Source organism: Sturnira hondurensis, unplaced genomic scaffold, assembly GCF_014824575.4.
Source record: "Sturnira hondurensis isolate 20B ecotype Veracruz unplaced genomic scaffold, ASM1482457v3 Scaffold0006413, whole genome shotgun sequence".
NCBI lineage: Eukaryota > Metazoa > Chordata > Mammalia > Chiroptera > Phyllostomidae > Sturnira > Sturnira hondurensis.
The window spans coordinates 19,163,736-19,182,625 of record NW_028079044.1 but is presented as its reverse complement, the minus strand read 5'-3'; the positions used below and the strand labels follow the sequence as shown (position 1 = coordinate 19,182,625).

Sequence of the window (18,890 nt, the reverse complement as noted above, 5' to 3'; positions counted from 1 at the left end):
AACCCTCAATATCGTAGTATAGGAAGTGGGGCCTTTGGGAGGTGATGAGGTCATGAGGAGGGTATCTCATGAAAGGGATTAGTGCACTCGTGAAGAGGGGCCTCAGAGAACTTGCTTGCCCCTTCCACCATGTGAGGACACCACAGGAAGTCCACAGCCTGGAAGACAGCCCATTGCATTGAAGAAAAATGTCCCCTCTGCAGGACCCTGAGCAGGAGTGGGCCACTCTGCTGCGCCTCCCCTGTGCTTTTACTCTGCTCCCCTCCTGTCTGGGGCTGACTGGCTTCCCACCTCAGCCACTGGACTGGGATTTGAACAGGATCTCTATGAATAGGGTCTCTGGGAAGAGTGGGAAACCTGAGGTGTCTCCATCTTGCGAGTGAAGCCAGAAAACAGAAGACGGACGGTCCAGTGAACCTCTGGGAGGAAAGAATGCTAAGAAAGTCATGACGCTTCAGACCTCACTCTCCTTTATTTCAGTAAAACCAGGGACAAGCACTGCTCTTATTCTGCGGCATTTCTGGAGCTGGAATTCCCCTGAGGATACCCCAGAACTTCACGTCTGGCAAAGAAGGCGGCCTTTCCTGCACATTCATCTCCACACCCAGTAATAAAACATGCAATCAGAGGGGAACTTTACCCAGGCAGCATTTTATTCTAATGACACTTGAAGGTGAACTTGCAGGCACTGAGGGCCACTTCCTCGGCATGGGCATGGGAAGGCAGGAAATGCAAAAGAAAGAGGAGGTGCAGGGTGGTGAGGCAGAGGGGCTGGGCCCCAGTGGATGCTGGTCCAGCTCTAAAGGCAACATGTTTCCAGGCCAGCCCTTGATCTGAATAAGCTAAGACTAACCCAGGGAAGAAGGGGTTCAGACCTCAGAGGATATGGATGAAGAGGATGTTGGGCACTTGGCATGGACAGGATCCCCAAGAGCAGGAATCTTCCCAGAGATAATGACCACCTAAGCAGGTTACTGGGAATTTGAGGGGATCGGTTGGCTGGAAAAGTGCTGAGTACCAGATTCAGGAGAATTGCTTGAGTGTCTGAAGCAACTTTCTTGTGATGAAACTGAGGCTTCTGTGAAGGGACTCAATTATTCTTCTAACACTTCTCTTTGCCTCTAGGCTGACCTATCCAAAGTGCTGTCGCCATAGAGTCTTTCCAAAAAACAATTAGGTATGCAGGCATACGTTACTGAACTCAGCCAAGAAGAAGCAACAACCTCCCCCCCTCCCCCACCAGCAGCAACAGCACCCAGATCTTGGCAAAACCCCAACGTGTTGTCCCAAATTATGGGTCCTGATACACCTTAATGAGGCTGTTTGATCCTGTCCACCATCCCCTCGCGATTTTAACCCAAGATCTTCTTTCCGTTCCAGCTGCCTCTGTGAGACTGAAGAACTTCCCAAGGCAGACAGATGCCAGATGACTTTGGGACAATTTTGAAGGGAGAAAAATTAAGGTGCAAAGTCGCCTTGGAGGATGGAGGACAAAGTGGCACTTCCTTGACTTTGACACACACTGGAGCTCCGTGTCGGGAGTGTCAGCTTGGGGGCCAGCCCTCTCATAAGTCTGATGGGACATAGGGACGTTTGCAGATGAAAAGGAAATGACTGTCACAGGAAGCATCATTCCATGACTGAAGTGAAGACCTCACTATATTGGCACAGTGTTCGTTGTTCCCAGCATTGTTGGGCTCACCGGGAATCCAGAACCTACCAAAGGGACAGGGGGAGAAAAACTAATTTCCAATGAAGAAATGAGTAACTTCAATTCTAGCTTTGGTCCTAGGTGTTAATGTCACAAGTTTTTGAACTCAGGCCTGAGAGAAAGGGAATTGTAAACTGTCAACCTCGAAGCCTGCAGTCACCCCCAAATTAGGTATGCACACGTACATTACTTAGCTCAGCCAAGAAGAAGCAACAACACCCCAGTAGCAGCAGCACCCAGACCTCGGCAAACCCCAAGGCATCACCAGCCCATTTCTCTCAAGGCTCTACACAGCCCACACTACTGACACCTAGACTTAGACAGGGCCTCCCACCCAAGCTGGCTGGACAGCCATGCTGCCAAACCCCAGAGGGTACAGAGATGATCCTGCCACCCATACACAGGGAAGAATCCCGAATTCTGTAGACAGGAGGAAATATCACCCCACCCTTCTGCCCTAGGCCTGACCCAGAAAAGTCAGGCTGGGAAGGAGGGCTCTGGAGAGCTTACTTCATACTCTGGACCTTGTTGAATGGACTGTCATCCACCCAGTGCCAGGTCCCCTCACTCCCTTTCGTCAGGCCAATCCAGTGCAAGAGTCCACCTGCTGTCTGGTACAGAAACTCCTGTAGGGAAGACAGAAGGAGCAGAGACACTAACATCACTGCCAGTTAGAGCCTCTGCACCTCTGGGTGTTCTTTGCCTGTCCTCTGAACAGCCTCTAAACCCACAGATACACTATGCACACTCACCTTTCTCAAGCCTCTACCTGTCCCTGCTCACAGCCCAGAGTGCATCTTCCAATTTATGATTTGCCTCTGCCCTGCAACTAACAAACAGACTTGGGACTCAGGCTTTTCTGCCCCCAGGAAGCAGGTGCTGGGGCACAAGACAAATTAGCTAAAGCCCAGAGCAGGGAGCCCAGGAGAATGGCCCAAATAGTAATATGTAAATTAAGTGAGCACTTAATATGTACAGGAAACCATATAGTTATACAGCCCTCACTCTTTCTTGTTTTTGAGACAGTTTCTATTATTACTTGTGTTTCCTCTGGGACTAGTTAGAGGTGGGCTTGGGACTCTCCTCTGACCTCAGAGCCCATGCTTTTACCTGCCCTGCTAGTGTGCCTCCCAGGTGAAAGGGGCTTGTTCAATTTTTTGCCCTACCAGGTAGGAGACCTCTTGGGTTGTGTAGTGTTATTAATTACAATTATTTCTGTTTCCTGGCCATCAGGAAGATGGCACCTTCCTGCTCTCTTTGAAGCTGGGAGTATTACATCATTTGCTTTGCAAATGAAATGTGAGTAGAGGAGATATCTGTTATTCCCAGGCAGAGACAACACACAATTTGTCGTGTTTCCTTTTCCTACTTCAGCAACTGTGGAAACATACATGAAATGAAGTCTCCATTGTCCTCGATCCTGGACTAACCACAACGAGCAAAACCCCTTATTGGCCCTTGCTAAACATAGTAAAAGTGAGAAGTACTCCTTCATTTTTAGGTCACTGATATTTGGGAATTTTTGTCACTGCCACATAATCTTGCCCATCCTAGCTAATACAGCTAATATACCTCCTTTCTGGAGCCCATGGAACAGCACTTACCTGTTCGCTCTCTGAGGTCACGGAGGTCAGGTGTGAATTCCTGGACATGCAGAACTGCTGGGCGCTGTACCAGGTCTTTGAGACACGGGAGAAGTAATAGAAGTTTCCCCTGAAATACTTCCAGCCTTGAGAAAGCCCCTGTAGAACGTCATCTGGAAAAAAAGGGTGAAAGGTGAGCACTGTTGTTCCTCTGTCCTCTGGGTGCCGGTTAGGTGGGGGCACTTGAGTGGGACCCCAGAGACAACAGTGGATGCGGCTGGGCTCTAGGGTCCTTGCGGACACTCTCTCAGATCCTGAGAGTCCAACTGAGATTAGTAGAGTCTCTGGGCTCAGAGATGATGGGTCAAGAATCCGTCTCTCATGAGAGACAAGCAATTCTCCACTGATCACAAGTGGCTGAGACCCTTGGCTCTGGGTAAGAAAATTAATGAAAAATGGCTGGGTTTGGGCCAGGACAGAGACTCCCTAACGCTCTTACATTCTGTGCCTTTGTGTGTGAGCCAAAGCTGCTTCCTGATCCTTTTTCTCCCAAAAAGCCTCTAAGTCCTCCTCAACCCCAATGCCAAGCCGTCTCTTCTCAGCTCTCCAGCCACGTCTGCCCTGCTCCTCTCCCACTTCCCTCCACACGCACTAGCCCAGTGGCCTCATGCCTGAGACCGACAAGGTCTCATGGGCCACTTGCAATATTCTTTTAAGAGCCACTTACTTTGCTGTTTGAGCAGCTTGTTGATATTCTCCAAACTGCTCTGGAGTCCACGGACCTTTGCATTTAAAGCACTTGCTTTATCTAAATCTTTTTTTAATTCTGGGATTTGAGTGTTTAAATTATAGACGTCCTGCCAACTTTTTGTTAACATCTGGATCTGCGCATTGGCTTCCTTCACACCAGTTTCCAGCTTCCGGATCTGGGAATACACACGACCCAGGCTAGCATTCACCATCTTGACCTGAATACCAGCTGCCTCCACGCCGCCTCTGTTCCTCTTAATTTCAGAACTCAACGTGCTGATGTTGTCCACACGACCTTCCAGCAACTGGGCGTTGGTCTTTACATCTGACAGTGTACCCATAAACCAGGGATCTGGATTTGAGAAAGTCAAGAAGTCGGTCAAGGAGATTTCTAGTGATGGTAGTAGAGATGTTATCACAGCAATGAAAGATAAGGAGAGGAGGGGACAGGCTCAAGCTTCCCAGAGACCCAACCCAGGGATATACTGCCAACCCTACATTCATTCCTACTCTATATATTTACTCAACATGTGTTGGCACTTACCATATGCCACGAACTCTGGTAGATGCAGGTAATACAAAGATTGATTAACACAGGCTTTCTATGAGAGGACCTCGCAGGCTAACAGAAGCAGGGATTAGAACCCAGCCCCAAATTTTCTTTGCATGTTCAGGGCACATTTGGTAAAGGGATACCCTCAACCACCCCTTTGGTACCCTCCCCACATCCCTTGGGCCCTATCATTTGATTCCCAGCATCCCCCTCTCAGAGAGACTCCTGCAGCACCACCCCTCCCACATTTGTCCACAGGTTCTTTGTGACCTTTGGGGGAGCCAGCCATGCAGACTTCTAATCTGGAAGTGACTTCTCCAGAGAACGCAGAAAAAGAGAATTCTGAAACCATTTCTCCTTTTCCCTTGTCCCTCCCACTGTCATACTCTGATCAAGACACAAGTTTCGTGACAGAAAGGAGAACAAAAGTAAACCAAGAGGGATTCAAGCAGGGGAGACTCGGCTTAGAGACTCCAAGCCTGAGATCAAATATGTCCTGAGGCCAGGAAGGGAGAAGACAGGTGTTCCCCTCCTCTGCCTTCTGCAGAGCTGGTGGAAGATGAAGGCCCTGCCAGCACCAGAGGCTATGGACCTCATCAAAGCTGGGAGAAGGAGAAAGATAGTCACACATCCAACAAAGAAGTAGGAAGGCTCCCCTGACTTGATTTTCATGGGAGCAGGAGAATGAAGAGAACACAAAGGGGTCCTGGTGAAGGGAGGAACCATGGAGACTTGGCTTGTTGGCCAGGTTCTCCAATAGTTGGTTGGAGCTGAAGATACAGTTGGGACTCCACCCTTTGTGAGGTCAGAAAATGTCCCACTCACTGTTGGGAGCTGCCCATAAGGCTCTGGATCAAAAGAACACAGAGGTGAGAGAGGAAGGAGAAAAATGACATGGGATAAAGAAACAGGTGAACGTTTCCTAGGAACAAGAGTGCATCTTGGAGCACAAGCGTGCAAGTGCTGATCTGATTCAGAGAAAACTTTCTACAATTGGGAAAGAAAGAGTAGAAGCTCGTTTACCAAGGACATGGACCCTGTGACTGTACATGAAAAGAGGCAAATGAAATGAGGCGAATGAAGAAGCCCTTGGTGGGAGAGATCACTGGAAAGCAGGGAAGGGAGGGAGTGGATGTTGAGGAAGCTGGCTGGCTCTGGAGAAGGACCAGGCCCAGATGACTAACCCAGAGGACTCACAGAGAATGACCTGCAGCAGAACAGAGGCGAGCAGGACCAGCATCAGGATGACGACTGCAGCACGGACTGAGCAAGGCTTCCTCGGAACCAGAGATGAACCCATCTTGGGAGGAGGCTCTGTTGGAAGAAGCAGAGAACATTTGTTGAAGCACCAGCATGTGGTGGGTTTGGGCACAGAGAACTGAGAAGGCTCTGAGCAGAGACTGGTGCTTGCCTCGGGGCCAGAGGGAGATATTCTGTTTATCTACAGTGAAGTGTGCATCAGGGACCTCACTCTCCGCAGTCTTCATCCTGCACACTCACCCCTGCAACACAGGTGCTTCTGGCTGTCTGCCTCCCCAAGGAACTTTTATCTAGAGGAAAAGGGAAATGAGTCCCACAAAAGGTCATTGTATAATTCCCCAAGTTCCACATTCTTGACTTAGACACCATGCCTCTTCTAGGCCACAGGTACACCTAAGGTTTCAGGAAGAGGCCGCTTGTCTTATTCTTTGAAGGGTCTGTGACATGAACACTTTAACCATCTTGTCCCAAGGCCATCCTACTCTTTAATTCCTTCATCCCTCATCCATCCTCCCATCTATTCATCCCACAAATACATACTGACTACCTTCTAAGTACCAGGCACTACCCTGGCACTAGGCCACGAAGGTGAATAAATCAGTCTGTGCATTCAAACACCTCACAGTCTGAAAGGAAAAACTAACCTGAGCAAATGAATTAAAATACAGGGTGATGATTCTAATGATATAAGAATACACATAGTTGAAAGGAAATACAGAGAAAGGAGTAATGGTAAAAAGTTCCAAGTGGAGGGACTAGCATATTTAAAAGTGTAGGGGCATGAGACAGTGTGGAGTGCCTGGCAAACTATAGGTAGTTGGGGGGTGGTAGAGTATGAAGCCTATGACAGGAGTGGGGAGAGAATGGAGCTAAAGAGGCACCTAAGGTCAAATCATGAGGATCCTTTTGGATTGTGTTAACAAGCTTGAACTCTGGCTTATGGGTGGTAAGGAGCCAATGAAGGACTTCAGGCAGGAGAGAGACAAGGACAGGACACTGTAGAAAGATCACTCCAATCATGGTGAGAAGCGTAGATTAGAGTGTGGAAAACCCATAAGCAGGGAGACCAGTAAGAAACCACTTAATAATAATAGTTTAGGCATATAATAATAATATTTAAGGCATCTTAGATAATACATATATGCCCCTTTATAAAATGGGGCTTGGACATGCAAAATGTCAATGTAGGACTTGGGTTCTGCTCCCTGCTCCCTGCACCTGTGAGCTTCTCAAACTGGGGAGGCTCAGCAACATCAGACCAGAAACTGCTCTTTCATATGTAGGAGTTTGGCTCAGAGAAGAGCTGATTTGGGGCTCAGTGAAGGACTAAGATTTCTCCTGGGCAAGTCTTCATGTTTTGAGGTCTGCCAAATCTGAGAAACATTCTATATAACAGATTCTAAACTTGGAAAGCAGTAAAGAGGTGAAGGAAGAGAGGAAGGGAAAGAGGGAAGAAAAAAGAAAAGAAAGTCAACCCAGATAACTGGATGGATTGATGAACAGATGGATGGATGGATGGATAGATGATGGATGTACAATCAAAGGGTGGATCGATGGGTGGACAGATGAATATATGGAAGGATGACTAGATGGGTAGATGAATGGGTGGATGGATGGATGTACTTATCCTTTGATTATGTACCGATCAATGGATGGACACATGAAAGATAAATGAATGGAAGAATCGGTGGCTGATATTCCTCAAGTCTGAAACCTATAGTCTATGGACTTGGATCTTTCTTCCAGGAGCTACTGCTTCATTCCACTGCCTCCAGAAGTTTTCATTCATTTCCATGGCAAAGGCATGAGGGAAGTGTGACTGATGCCTTACCCACAATGCAAGAAAAATTATGGCCATGGAATTAGAAAGCTAGCCTTGCCTTGCTGAGGCTGAAAGTGGAGCTGGATGACAGAATGGTGCCAAGGACCAGAGTTGGAAGTGAGCAGGGCCATGGAAAGAACTGCCTACATTTTCAAAGGATATTTGAAAAGGTCCTACCTCCCTGCTCAGCCCAACCCTGTTTGGCCAACCCATTGTTCTTCCAGGCCCCTTGCGTGCTCTCTCTCTCTCTCTCTCTCTCTCTCTCTCTCTCTCTCTCTCTCTCCCTCCCTCTCTCTCCAGCTGTCTAGGCCTCAGGCTGGAGCTGCTTTTCTGACTGGATGAGGGAACTCTACACAACGCTTCCCAAGTGCTGGGAAGGAAGCTGGATCACAAGGATCGTGTCCCATTCATCCTACCTTATCTCCTCCCTGCCTGCATTCAGTCCGTAGCTTCCAGGACTGCTATCTGCTGTCTGTCTAACCCTTTGACATTAGGTAATCACACAAACTGAAGGCCTCACGCTAGCTCACTGCCTGTCTCTGAATACTTATAACTGTACCCATTTTCTTCAGGCTGCTCATCTACTAGCTGAGCCTTGGTTCCCCCAGTTAGAACGTTCTGTTCCTGGACTTTCATGTTTGCTATTCATTCCAAGTCCAGAGTCACCTCAGCCCTTCTGCTCCTGGCTCCTGGCTCTACCTTCACAACTTTTCATAGTTCAGGGCCTGGGAATGAAAAGAATCCAAGTTACTCAAGACCCTGATAAAGGGTGCCTTGGGGTCCAGGTCTCCTCCTGAGGCACTTAAGGCATTTAGACATACTGCCCAAACTTGGGAACATAAGGCCCCTTCCCTCATTATCAAAAAGTTACATTTTCCCAAACCTCTGCTGGTTGGTAGCATGAGCCATTAATGGAACATTCAACATGCCCTCTCAGTGGTCCCAGGAAAGGATCCAGGAGCTTCAACACACCAGCACCCAATGCAGAAGAAGGAGCTGGGGTTGAGAAGTGTTTATGCAAGTGATGGAAATGGAAGCCTCAGATAGCTCTTCTCCTGATCACTGGGCAAAAGGCTGATCCAGCACAAGGAAGTTAAACATGAAGCAACCAGAATCCTGGCTGTGGGCCCTGTGGGATTTAAGAAGCAGTGGGTATAAAAGTCCCATATGGAGTTTCATTTCCTACTTGCAGGGAAAGAGTGAGTCACATGCTAGTTTCCTATGACCATGCTCATTTGCAGGTATTCACTGAGCATGAGCCTGCCTCCCATGCATCCCTCTGAGTGCTCTCTACAAGGCCCCTGGCTGGACATCCTGGAAGGAGAAAGGACAGAGCAGGAGATAAGTGCCTCAGCCCTGCTTCCTGGTCAGCAGTGTGAATAGTTCTACTAGACACTCAGGAGATACCAGGTCTTCCAAACAGAGAAGGAACTTTGGGCCAGACCAGGAGTGACCAGAAATCATTGCTGTATTGAGAGAAAAGGAAGTCCATGCTTCTCTTCATTTTTCTGTTTCCCCACTGGCCATGCTCCTGAGATTCAAAGACCTTCTCTGGATAAGGGTGGAGGAGGGAAATAGTTGGGCCACTTTCCCCCTTCTCCAGTTGGGACCCACCTTCGCAGTGGATCATGGGCATATTCAGTGGGAGTGGAAAACAGGCAAAGCAACTAAAGTGGACAACAAACCAGGGAGAGAGGAAAAGGGAGAGGCGCAGAGGGAAGAGGGAAGAATAACTATGAAGTGAGGAAGGGGCCATCACAGCTGGTCAGGCTGGTCCACAGGTCTCAGAGAAGACTCGTGCATATAATGTGATGGGGGATTTGACCAGCAGACCCCAGATAATGAAAAGGTTCTATACCACACTCCGGCTGTTTGCCCTGGGAATCCAGATAGGACAGAGACACCAAGAAGAAAGGAGTGGTCAGTAGGATGATTCATCCACCCATTCATCCGGAACGCTGGCTCTGCCCCAGGAGCAAGGAGAAAAGCAGCCATAGACCTTGCCTTTAGAAATAGTGTTTCTCTTGCTGGAAAAAATTCTGTTTCTTTTCTAATTCTGGGGAGAAGGGAAGATTCTCCCAAGATTGAAAAGGACCAAGGACAGTATAGGAAGCCACCCAAACTCAATATGGTGAGGAAGTGTGGTAGGCAGAATGATAGCTACCAAGAAGTCCACATCCTAATCCCCAGAACCTGAAAGTATTTTGAGTTACATAGCAAAGTGGAATGAAGGTTGCTACTCAGCTGACTTCAAGACAGGGAAATTATCCTGGATTAACTGAGTGGGCCCAATGAAACAGTCCTTGATGTGAAGCAGGAGGCAGACGACTCAGTGTCAGTGAGGAGATGGGATAAAAATTTCAATTTGCAGATGCTGGCTATGAGCCAAGAAATGTGGGGGTTGAAAAGAGGATTGGTTTCTCAAAGGAAGGGCATTCTTGCTATCAGAAATGAGCATGGGGCCCTGGCTGGTGCAGCTCAGTGTGTTGGGCATCATTGCCCTGAGGACCAAAAGGTCACCAGTCTGATTCCCGGTCAGGGCACATGCCTGGGTATCAAGCCAGGTCCCCACTTGGGGGTGAGCAAGAGGTACCAGTCGATGTATCTCTTGCACACTGATGTTTCTCTCCCTCTCTTTCTCCCTCCCTTCCCCTCTCTCTAAAAATAAATAAAATCTTTTTTAAGTATACCTAAGAAAATGAATTGGCATTTAGAATAGGCTCCACCTAGATGTTGTGAATACCAGATTTCAAATCTTCCAAGCAAGGAAGACTTTTCTGCCACCTGGAGCAAGGTACAGTTTGGGGGTGTAGGGTAAAGCTGAGAAAGAAAAAAGGGGAAGGAACCAGACAAAAAGTCAAGTGCACCCTCTCCACCATCTCATACTTCCAAGGCCAAGCTTAACCTGAGGAAGGGGAGAAAAGGTATGGCACTGAACCTGTGTACTGCTTTGGGTAACATGGCATTTAACTATGTTGACTCTTCCAATCTGTGAACAATGGCTATCTTTCCATTTCTTTGTGTATTTTTAAATTCCCTTCAACAATATCTTGTACTTTTCAGTGTATAGGTCTTTCACATCTTTGTTAAGTTTATTTCTAGGTATTTTATACTTTTTATTGCAACAGTGGCTGTTTGGGTCCTCTTGTTCTCCTCTTTAATGGGACTGTTTATTGGGTGATCCCGTCCCTGCTCTACATGTTGGAGATGAGTGTGCGGCGGGTGGGGCGAGGAAGGCACAGACCGCTTCTTTGCTCCATAGGTCTCCAGAGTAAAAGGAGCTATGTCAAGATCTGAGGCAAAATACCAGATCCTGGAACTGTTGTATGACACCCTGATTGGGTGTCAGGGCAGGACTGAGTGCATTTTGCAAGTGGGAGGGTCTTGAATGATTGTGTCCAAGAGGAGCAGTCTGTGTTAAAGGAAGGAATGAACGAGGAAAATGTGACACATACAAACAATGATGTATTATTCAGCCTTAAAAATGGAGAAAACTTTGACACATGCTACAGCATGGATAAATTTTGAGAACACTATTTTAAGTGATATGTCAGCACAAAGGGACAGTTACTGTATGAGTCCACGTATATGAGGTATGCAGAGCAGTAAAACTCATAGAGATAGAGAGCCTAGTGGTGGTTAGCAGGGGGTGGGAGGAGAAGAGAAGGGGAAGTTATTGTCTGATGTGTATAGAGTTTCAGTTTTGTAAGACAAAAAGACTTCTGGATGTGGTTGGCAATAGTGGTTACACAACAAAGTAAATGTACTCGGTGTCAATGAACTGTGTACCTAACATAGCGAACATGGTACATTTTATGGGTATTTACCACAATTTTTAAGAAGTGTTACTGGTGGGGGGGAAAAGATATCCATGTCCAAATCCCTGGAACCTAGAATGAATGATACCTTACATGGCAAATAAATAAATAACTTTGCAGATCTGATTAGGTTAAGGAACTTGAGGTAGGGAGATTACCTTGGATTACACCAGTGGGCCTGAAAAGCAATCAACATGTATCCTTGTAAGAGCCAGGAAAAGGGAGGTTTGAGCACAGAAAGAGAGGAGGAGCCAATGCCACTAGGGAGGCAGACACTGGAGCGATGCGTTCAGAAACCAAAGAATGCTGGTAACCACCAGAAGCCAAAAACGGCAAGGAACCGATGTTCCCTGAGAGACTCTGGAGAGAGCGGGACTGAGCCTTTTTGAATTTGGGCTCACTGAAGCTGCTTATGGCCTCCAGAACTGTGAGAGAATACATTTCTATTCTTTTAAGCCTCCAAGTTTGTGGTAATTGTCATAGCAGTCGTAGAACAATAATACTGTGACATTAACTACATAGTGGCAAAAACCAAAGTAGGAAGAGGTTTCCACACGGGATGAAAGTAAGCTTTTTGATTTAGACTTATTATTTCTAAGGTGCTAATTTCGGAGGTGCAGAGCAGACATTTGATGACTTGCATCAAATAAACATGGCAAGCAATGGAGCTAGGTGCAATTCCCGAGGGAGATAGTATAGTGGGGAGGAGAGCGGGCCCCTGGCTTGCACCCACAGTATGGAAACTGTGGGAACCATGTAGAGGTTAAGAATCCTGCAAAAGAGACCGATAAAGGGGCATCCAGTGAGGGAGAGGCCTCAGGTCTTAGAAGACAAAAGAAAAGTCTAATGTACTAAGGAAAGGTCAGCAGTTTATTGGCTGGATAATGTGACCATTGGATTGCCAATATGGAGGGCACTTGCTAACTTTGAATAAGACAGTTACTGAAGATGGGAGACAGAATCAAGACTGGATTGATTGAAGCACTTGGGAAGTAAGGAATTAGAAAGGGCATAAAGACTTACCATTTGTAAAACTGGCTTGCGTATTTAGTCACATTTTTCTAGGGTCCTAAGCATCACAGTACAATGTAGAGTTTTGTGGAATTTGAGAAAACTGTATTTGAGATATCTACGTTCCTTTCCAGCTTAAAAAAAAACACATTTCCCCAGCGTAATAGCCAAACACCTGCTATCAAATGAATGTGTGAAATTGTCTGGCGTTTGCACAGTGCCTTCAAAAACAGAATATTAGAGCTTTAATTTGAATTCGGACATCTGGGATGATTTACTTGCACTTAAAATGTATTTTAAAACCACAACCACAGAAGGTAAAGACAGATAAAGTTTAAACATAATAAGAAACTAATGAGTATGTTGCATGACAAATGAGTTACTTTATTGTCTCCTTTCATCATATCTTCCTACACCTAGAAAGCAAACCCTAATAAGAAAAACGATTCAGCCCTGGCTGGTGTAGCTCAGTGGATTGAGCACGGGCCTGCAAACCAAAAGGTTGCTGGTTCGATTCCCAGTCAGAGCAGATGCCTGTGTTGTGGGCCAGGTCCCCAGTGGGGGCCACAGGAGAGACAACCACACATTGATATTTCTCTAACTCTCTTTCTTCTTCCCTTTCCCTCTTTCTAAAAATAAATAAAATCTCCAAAAAGAGAAAGAAAAAGAATTCAACCTGAGTGTAGACTATTTTCAACATTGCAGACTAGAAATAGACACATAATGTCAGAGTTTTAAAATCATGCACCAAGTGTTTCCCTTTTGGGATATTATTTTATTTGAAAAAGAATAATGGGGACATTATTTTTGTTTAAAAGACATGAATGCTGTCTTTTAAATTATTATAAATAAAATAATTAAATTTGGGGAGAATATTCCGTTTTTTGTCCAGCCTAATTATATTGGATCCCTCTCTCTGTGATGCCATATCCACAAAAGACTTAATTACTTTGAAACTTAAATACACAAAGCAATATGTGTTTTGATGACTTAGTATTTTTTCATATATTTAAAAATTATTAATTGGCCTAATTAAAATAGCTGATAAAATTCTCTTAACAAGCAATAATTAAAATTTTAAAATACTCATTTTAGAGGTGAGACAATGGAGAGCATTATTTCCCACTGAAAGATTAAGTCCTTTTAGGATGCAGAAAAATGTTTTAAGAATCCCACAAGATTTCCTAATTCTAAAGTTAATTATTATAAATACACACATATATATATGCACTTACATGTGTAACCATTATAAATATATGTATGTATGTTTATATGCATATATATAGTGAATATATTTATAAAATATATTGTATACAGATGCATGCATATAAAATGAAATATATTCAAATCCTCCAGTGAGTGTTTTCTAACATGGACATATGGAAACAATTTATAACATGGCCCTGCCCCCACTACAGCCCCTAGCAAAACATACAGATGACCAGATTGCTTTTGTTCCTGAGAAGTTCCTGAGAGAGAAAGAAAAAATTTTCTACTTGATATAAGAAATGCCTCCTGGGAAATTCACATGTGTAACTACAAACAGATTGACATCCTTGTCACCATAAAACTCTCAAGGCAGGGAGCAGGGCTCGAACTTGGATCAGCTCTGTGTGTACAACACAGTTACATAAATAGCTGTGTGCCAGCTTTACCTTCATGACTTTGATTCTTCCTGATTCAGTGGATATAAATATTACCAGCACTTCCATATAATCTGTGGTAGTCAATAAAACATGAAATAAATCTGGAGTTCTTATAAGATCTCTTTTATTCAACAGTTGACTTGGCCTGTCTTCTTTTTGGTTTTGGTTTTGGTTTTTGCTGTGATATTTCAATACCTATGGAAAGAAAAATTTCAGTTACATAAGCTGTCATAATTTGAGTAGAGAAGTTTCTTGGAAAGATGTTAAGACCACAGCACTAATGAGGGCAAATAAACAATTGCATTTTATGCCAAAATCTCACTGTTATCTTATGAATTGCAAGAAGAGAAAAAGCCCATTGGGACAGCCCAGTTAAAAACAGTGGATCAGACTTCTGGTCAAAATGGAGGCATAGGTAAACACATTTCACCTCCTTGTGCAACCACAGAAAGAATTCCAACTAGACCTCAAAACAAATAACACTCAGAACCAGCAGAAAATTGAGCCATATGGAAGTACAACAACCAAGGATTTAAGAATTGTCACAGTCATCCAGACTGGTGCCTTTTCTACAATAGGCCACACTACTAAGACAGGGAGTCAAAGCAGCTCTACCTGATACACAGAAACAAACACAGGGAGGCTGCCAAATTGAGGGTACAAAGAAATATGGCCCAAATGAAAGAACAGAACAAAACCCCAGAAAAAGGACTAAACAAAACAGAGGTAAACAACCTTTCAGATGCAGGGTTCAAAACACTGGTAATCAGGATGTTCAGAGAACTCATTGAGTATGGCAACAACATAAAAATGACCCAGGAAGAAATGAAGTTTACACTAAGTGAAATAAAAAAAATCTACAGGAAACCAAATGTGGAGGGGATGAAACTGGGACTCAAATCAATGATTTGGAACGTAAGGAAGAAATAAGCATTAAACCAGAACAGTAAGAAGAAAAAATAATTCAAAAAAACAAGGACAGTATAAGGAGCCTCTGGGGCATCTCCAAATGTACCAACATCCAAATCATAGGGCTGCCAAAAGGAGAAGAGAAAGAGCTTGAAATTAAAAACTTATTTGAAAAAATAATAAAAGAAAACTTTCCTAATTTGGTGAAGGAGAAAGACATACAAGTCCAGGAAGCAGAGAGAGTCCCAAACAAGATGGACACAAACAGGACACCACTCCAAGACACATCATAATTAAAATGCCAAAGGTTACAGATAAGGAGAGAATCTTAAAAGCAGCAAGAAAAAAGCAGAGAGTTATCTACAAAAAAGTTCTCATAAGACTGTCAATGATTTTGCTAAAGGAACTTTGCAGGCCATAAGGGACTGGCAAGAAGTATTCAAAGTGATGAAAGCAAGGGCCTACAATTTAGATTACCATGTTCTATCCAGCAAAGCTTTCATTTAGAATTGAAGGGCAGATTAAGTGCTTCCCAGACAAGGTAAAGCCAGAGGTGTCCATCATCACAAGCCATTATTACATGAAATGTTAAAGGGACTTATTTAAGAAAAAGATCAAAACAGAACATTAAAATGACAACAAATTCACAAAAATCAACAACTGAATCTAAAAAAGCAAACTAAGCAAACAATCAGAACAGAAACAGGATCATACACATGGAGATCATTTGGAGCATTATCGGCTGGGAGGGGGAAGAGGGAGAATGAAGGACAAGGTGCAGGGATTAAGAGGCATAATTGGTAGGTAGAAAATAGACAAGGGGATGTTAAGAACAGTACAGAAAATGGAGAAACCAAAGAACTTACATGCACAACCCATGGACATGAAGTAAGAGGGGCATTTCTGGAGGGAACAGGGGTACCAGGTGGAGGGGGGCAAAGGGAGAAAAATTGGGACAAAGATTGGGACAACTGTAATAGCATAATCAATAAAATATATTTTAAAAAATAAAATTAAAAAGCCCATAATGGGTCTTAGAACAGAACAAATAACCTCAAATTCCGCTCATGAAACTTCTTTAAGTTAAAAAGTGAGGGGAAGAAGGTGGAAACACAGTTCATGGGGGATGAGGTCCTTGAGTAGCTGAACATAGGACGAGAGAGACCAAGTACTTCCAGAGCAGACTAACAAAGGGTTTTGAAACTAGGGAAAGAGACGAGTGTAAGGCCACAGCAAGCAATCTAGTGTCACCTAGGAAGGTGTCAGTCAGCTAGAAGCAAGACACAATTAGTTGTTTCTCAGGAAAGGATTTTCAGCAGGGTTTTAGGAATGTAAATCTTTAAGTGAAATAAGATTAAATGGGATAGAAGGGGAGTCACGGCCACCAACTGCGCTGCTCCAGAGACACCCGCCTTCTCTCCCAGCAAGCGGCAGCGGAGGGTGGCACGGTCTGGGCCTTGGAGCACCTTACCACTGGGGCCAACGGGCAGGCATGGCTGCCAGCTACGACCTGTACAGCACCTTTGATCACACAGTGCCACCTACGGAGAAAGCCCCTGTGAAAACAGACATTCAGAAAGCCCTTTCTATTCAGTGCTATGGAAGAGTAGCTTCGAATTCCGGCCTGGCTACAAAACACTTCATAGATGCAGGAGCTGGTGTCATAGATGAAAGTTATAGAGAAACTACTGGTGTTGCACTGTTTGATTATGGCAAAGAAAAGTTTAAAGTTTAAAAAGGTGACCAAATTGCACAGCTCGTGTGTGAAGGGGTTTTTCATCCAGAAATAGAGGAGGTCCAATTTTTTGGACGACACTGAGAGGGGTTCAGGAGGCTTTGGTTCCATTGGAAACAATGAAATTTATGCCAAGAACAGAAAAGGAGAAAACATACCTTTTTCTTAAAAAATAGAAGTTTTTGTTTAGTGTTTTGGTGCTGTAAACTTTAGCAACTAAAAATACTTGGTTCTCACCCTGGCTGGTGTAGCCCAGTGGACTGAGCGCGGGCCTATGAAGCAAAGGGTCACTGGTTTGATTTCCAGTCAGGGCACATGCCTGGGTTGCGGGCCATGAGAGGCAACCATGCATTGATGTTTCTCTCCCACTTTTTCTCCTTCCCATCCCCTCTCTCTAAAAATAAATAAATAAAATATTTTTAAAAATACTTGGTTCTCTACGATCAAGGAAAGGGTACCCTTTTATGTTTCTCCACTTTAGGTTGTTGTAGAAGTCTGCGTGGTAACCTAACACAGCTTATTTTTCAACCAAATATACATCAATTACAGATCTCCCCCCGCTGAAATGTATTATTTAATTTACTAAATGCTACTCCTTCAGCAATTTATATTCTGGCTTCCTTTATAATCATAAGCAAAACCTTTTATTCAAATAGATTTGAACTCTTTCACAGGTACAGATTATTATAGAAACTGAACTAAATGATAATAAAAAGTTAAAGTTAAAAATGGTATAGAAGAGCCCTGGCTGGTGTAGCTCAGTGGATTGAGTGCGGGCCTGCGAACCAGACAATTGCAGTTTGATTCCCAGTCAGGGCACATGCCTGGGTTGCAGGCCAGTTTCCCGCAGGGGCCAGTTCCCAGCAGGGGATGCACGAGAAGCAACCATACATTGATGTTTCTCTTCCTCCCTCCTTCCCTTCCCCTTTAAAGACAAATAAATAAAATTTAAAAAAAAATTTTTAAAAGTGGTATAGAAGAGAGAATGTGCAGAAAAAGTCAAAAGCAAGGCTTCATTTAATGTAGAATAGTATACAGCAGATGCCTACTTTTGGCTGAACAGTTATGCTTTAAAATTATATTGAATTAATATTTTTAAATATTTTACTTATTTATTTTTTAGAGAGAGGGGAAGGGAAGGAGAAAGAGTGGGAGAGAAACATCAATGTGTGGTTGCCTCTCAATGTGTCCCCTACTAGGGACCTGGCTTGCAACCCAGACATATGCCCTGACTGGGAATCGAACCAGCGACCCTTTGGTTCACAGCCCGTGCTCAATCCACTGAGCTACACCAGCCAGTGCTTGAAATAATATTTTTATCAATATCTGTGTAGCTTCATATATCTGATGGAAGTCTAATTTCAAAGTTACTTTTCAAAGTAACTTTCCTCACAGGAAAATGCAGACAACTGTACTTTAACAACAATAAAATAAAAAATAAATAAAAATAAAAACTAAAACCTCACAATAGTTAATACCAGAGTTATCTGCTGTTAATTAATTATTCAAATTCCTGAAACTGTTTCAATTCTTTGGTATATGCCAAAAAAGTAGCAGTGGCTAAAATTATGGTTTTAGAAACAAAATTTCCATTAGCAAACACTGCTAACTCAATTTAACCATTTTTAGAAATAGCAAACCATGCAAGCACTATCGTTTTGCTACATGAACAAATAGTCAGCAATGAAAATAGAAACAAATGCTTACTGCTGATTCACACACAGAAGGTAAGAAAGTCAATGAGCTTTATAATTCAATTGGAAAAATGAGTCAGAAATATGTAAATATGGGTTAAATAAACCTTCAAAAATTATGTTTAAAAGATCAACATCATATGCAAAATGATATGGTTACCTTCCTGCTAAAGAATATAAGCTGTGTTGTTTAAATTGGCCTCCTTCTCTGATCACATCACCACTCAAAAAGTTTGCTGCCCTGGAGGGTGTGGCTTATGGGGTTGAGTGCCGGACTGCAAAGACAAAGGTGGCTGGTCCAATTCCCCGTCGGGGCACATTCCTGGGTTGCAAGCCAGGTGCCCAGTTGGGGGTGTGGGAGAGGCAACTGATTGCTTGCACACTGATGTTTCTCTCCC

General features: G+C 44.1%; 1 protein-coding gene across 1 annotated transcript; it reads right to left on the bottom strand.

Moving 5' to 3' along the window:
- Positions 1-730: 730 nt before the first annotated feature.
- CD207 (CD207 molecule) lies at positions 731-5,907 on the bottom strand. Its single transcript, XM_037049005.1, has 5 exons — positions 5,795-5,907; positions 4,022-4,396; positions 3,316-3,467; positions 2,222-2,337; positions 731-1,716 (listed from the first exon to the last, which is right to left on the bottom strand). Exons 1-5 carry the CDS (start codon positions 5,895-5,897, stop codon positions 1,566-1,568), a joined length of 897 nt encoding a protein of 298 aa, XP_036904900.1. The 5' UTR covers positions 5,898-5,907; the 3' UTR covers positions 731-1,565.
- Positions 5,908-18,890: the final 12,983 nt, after the last annotated feature.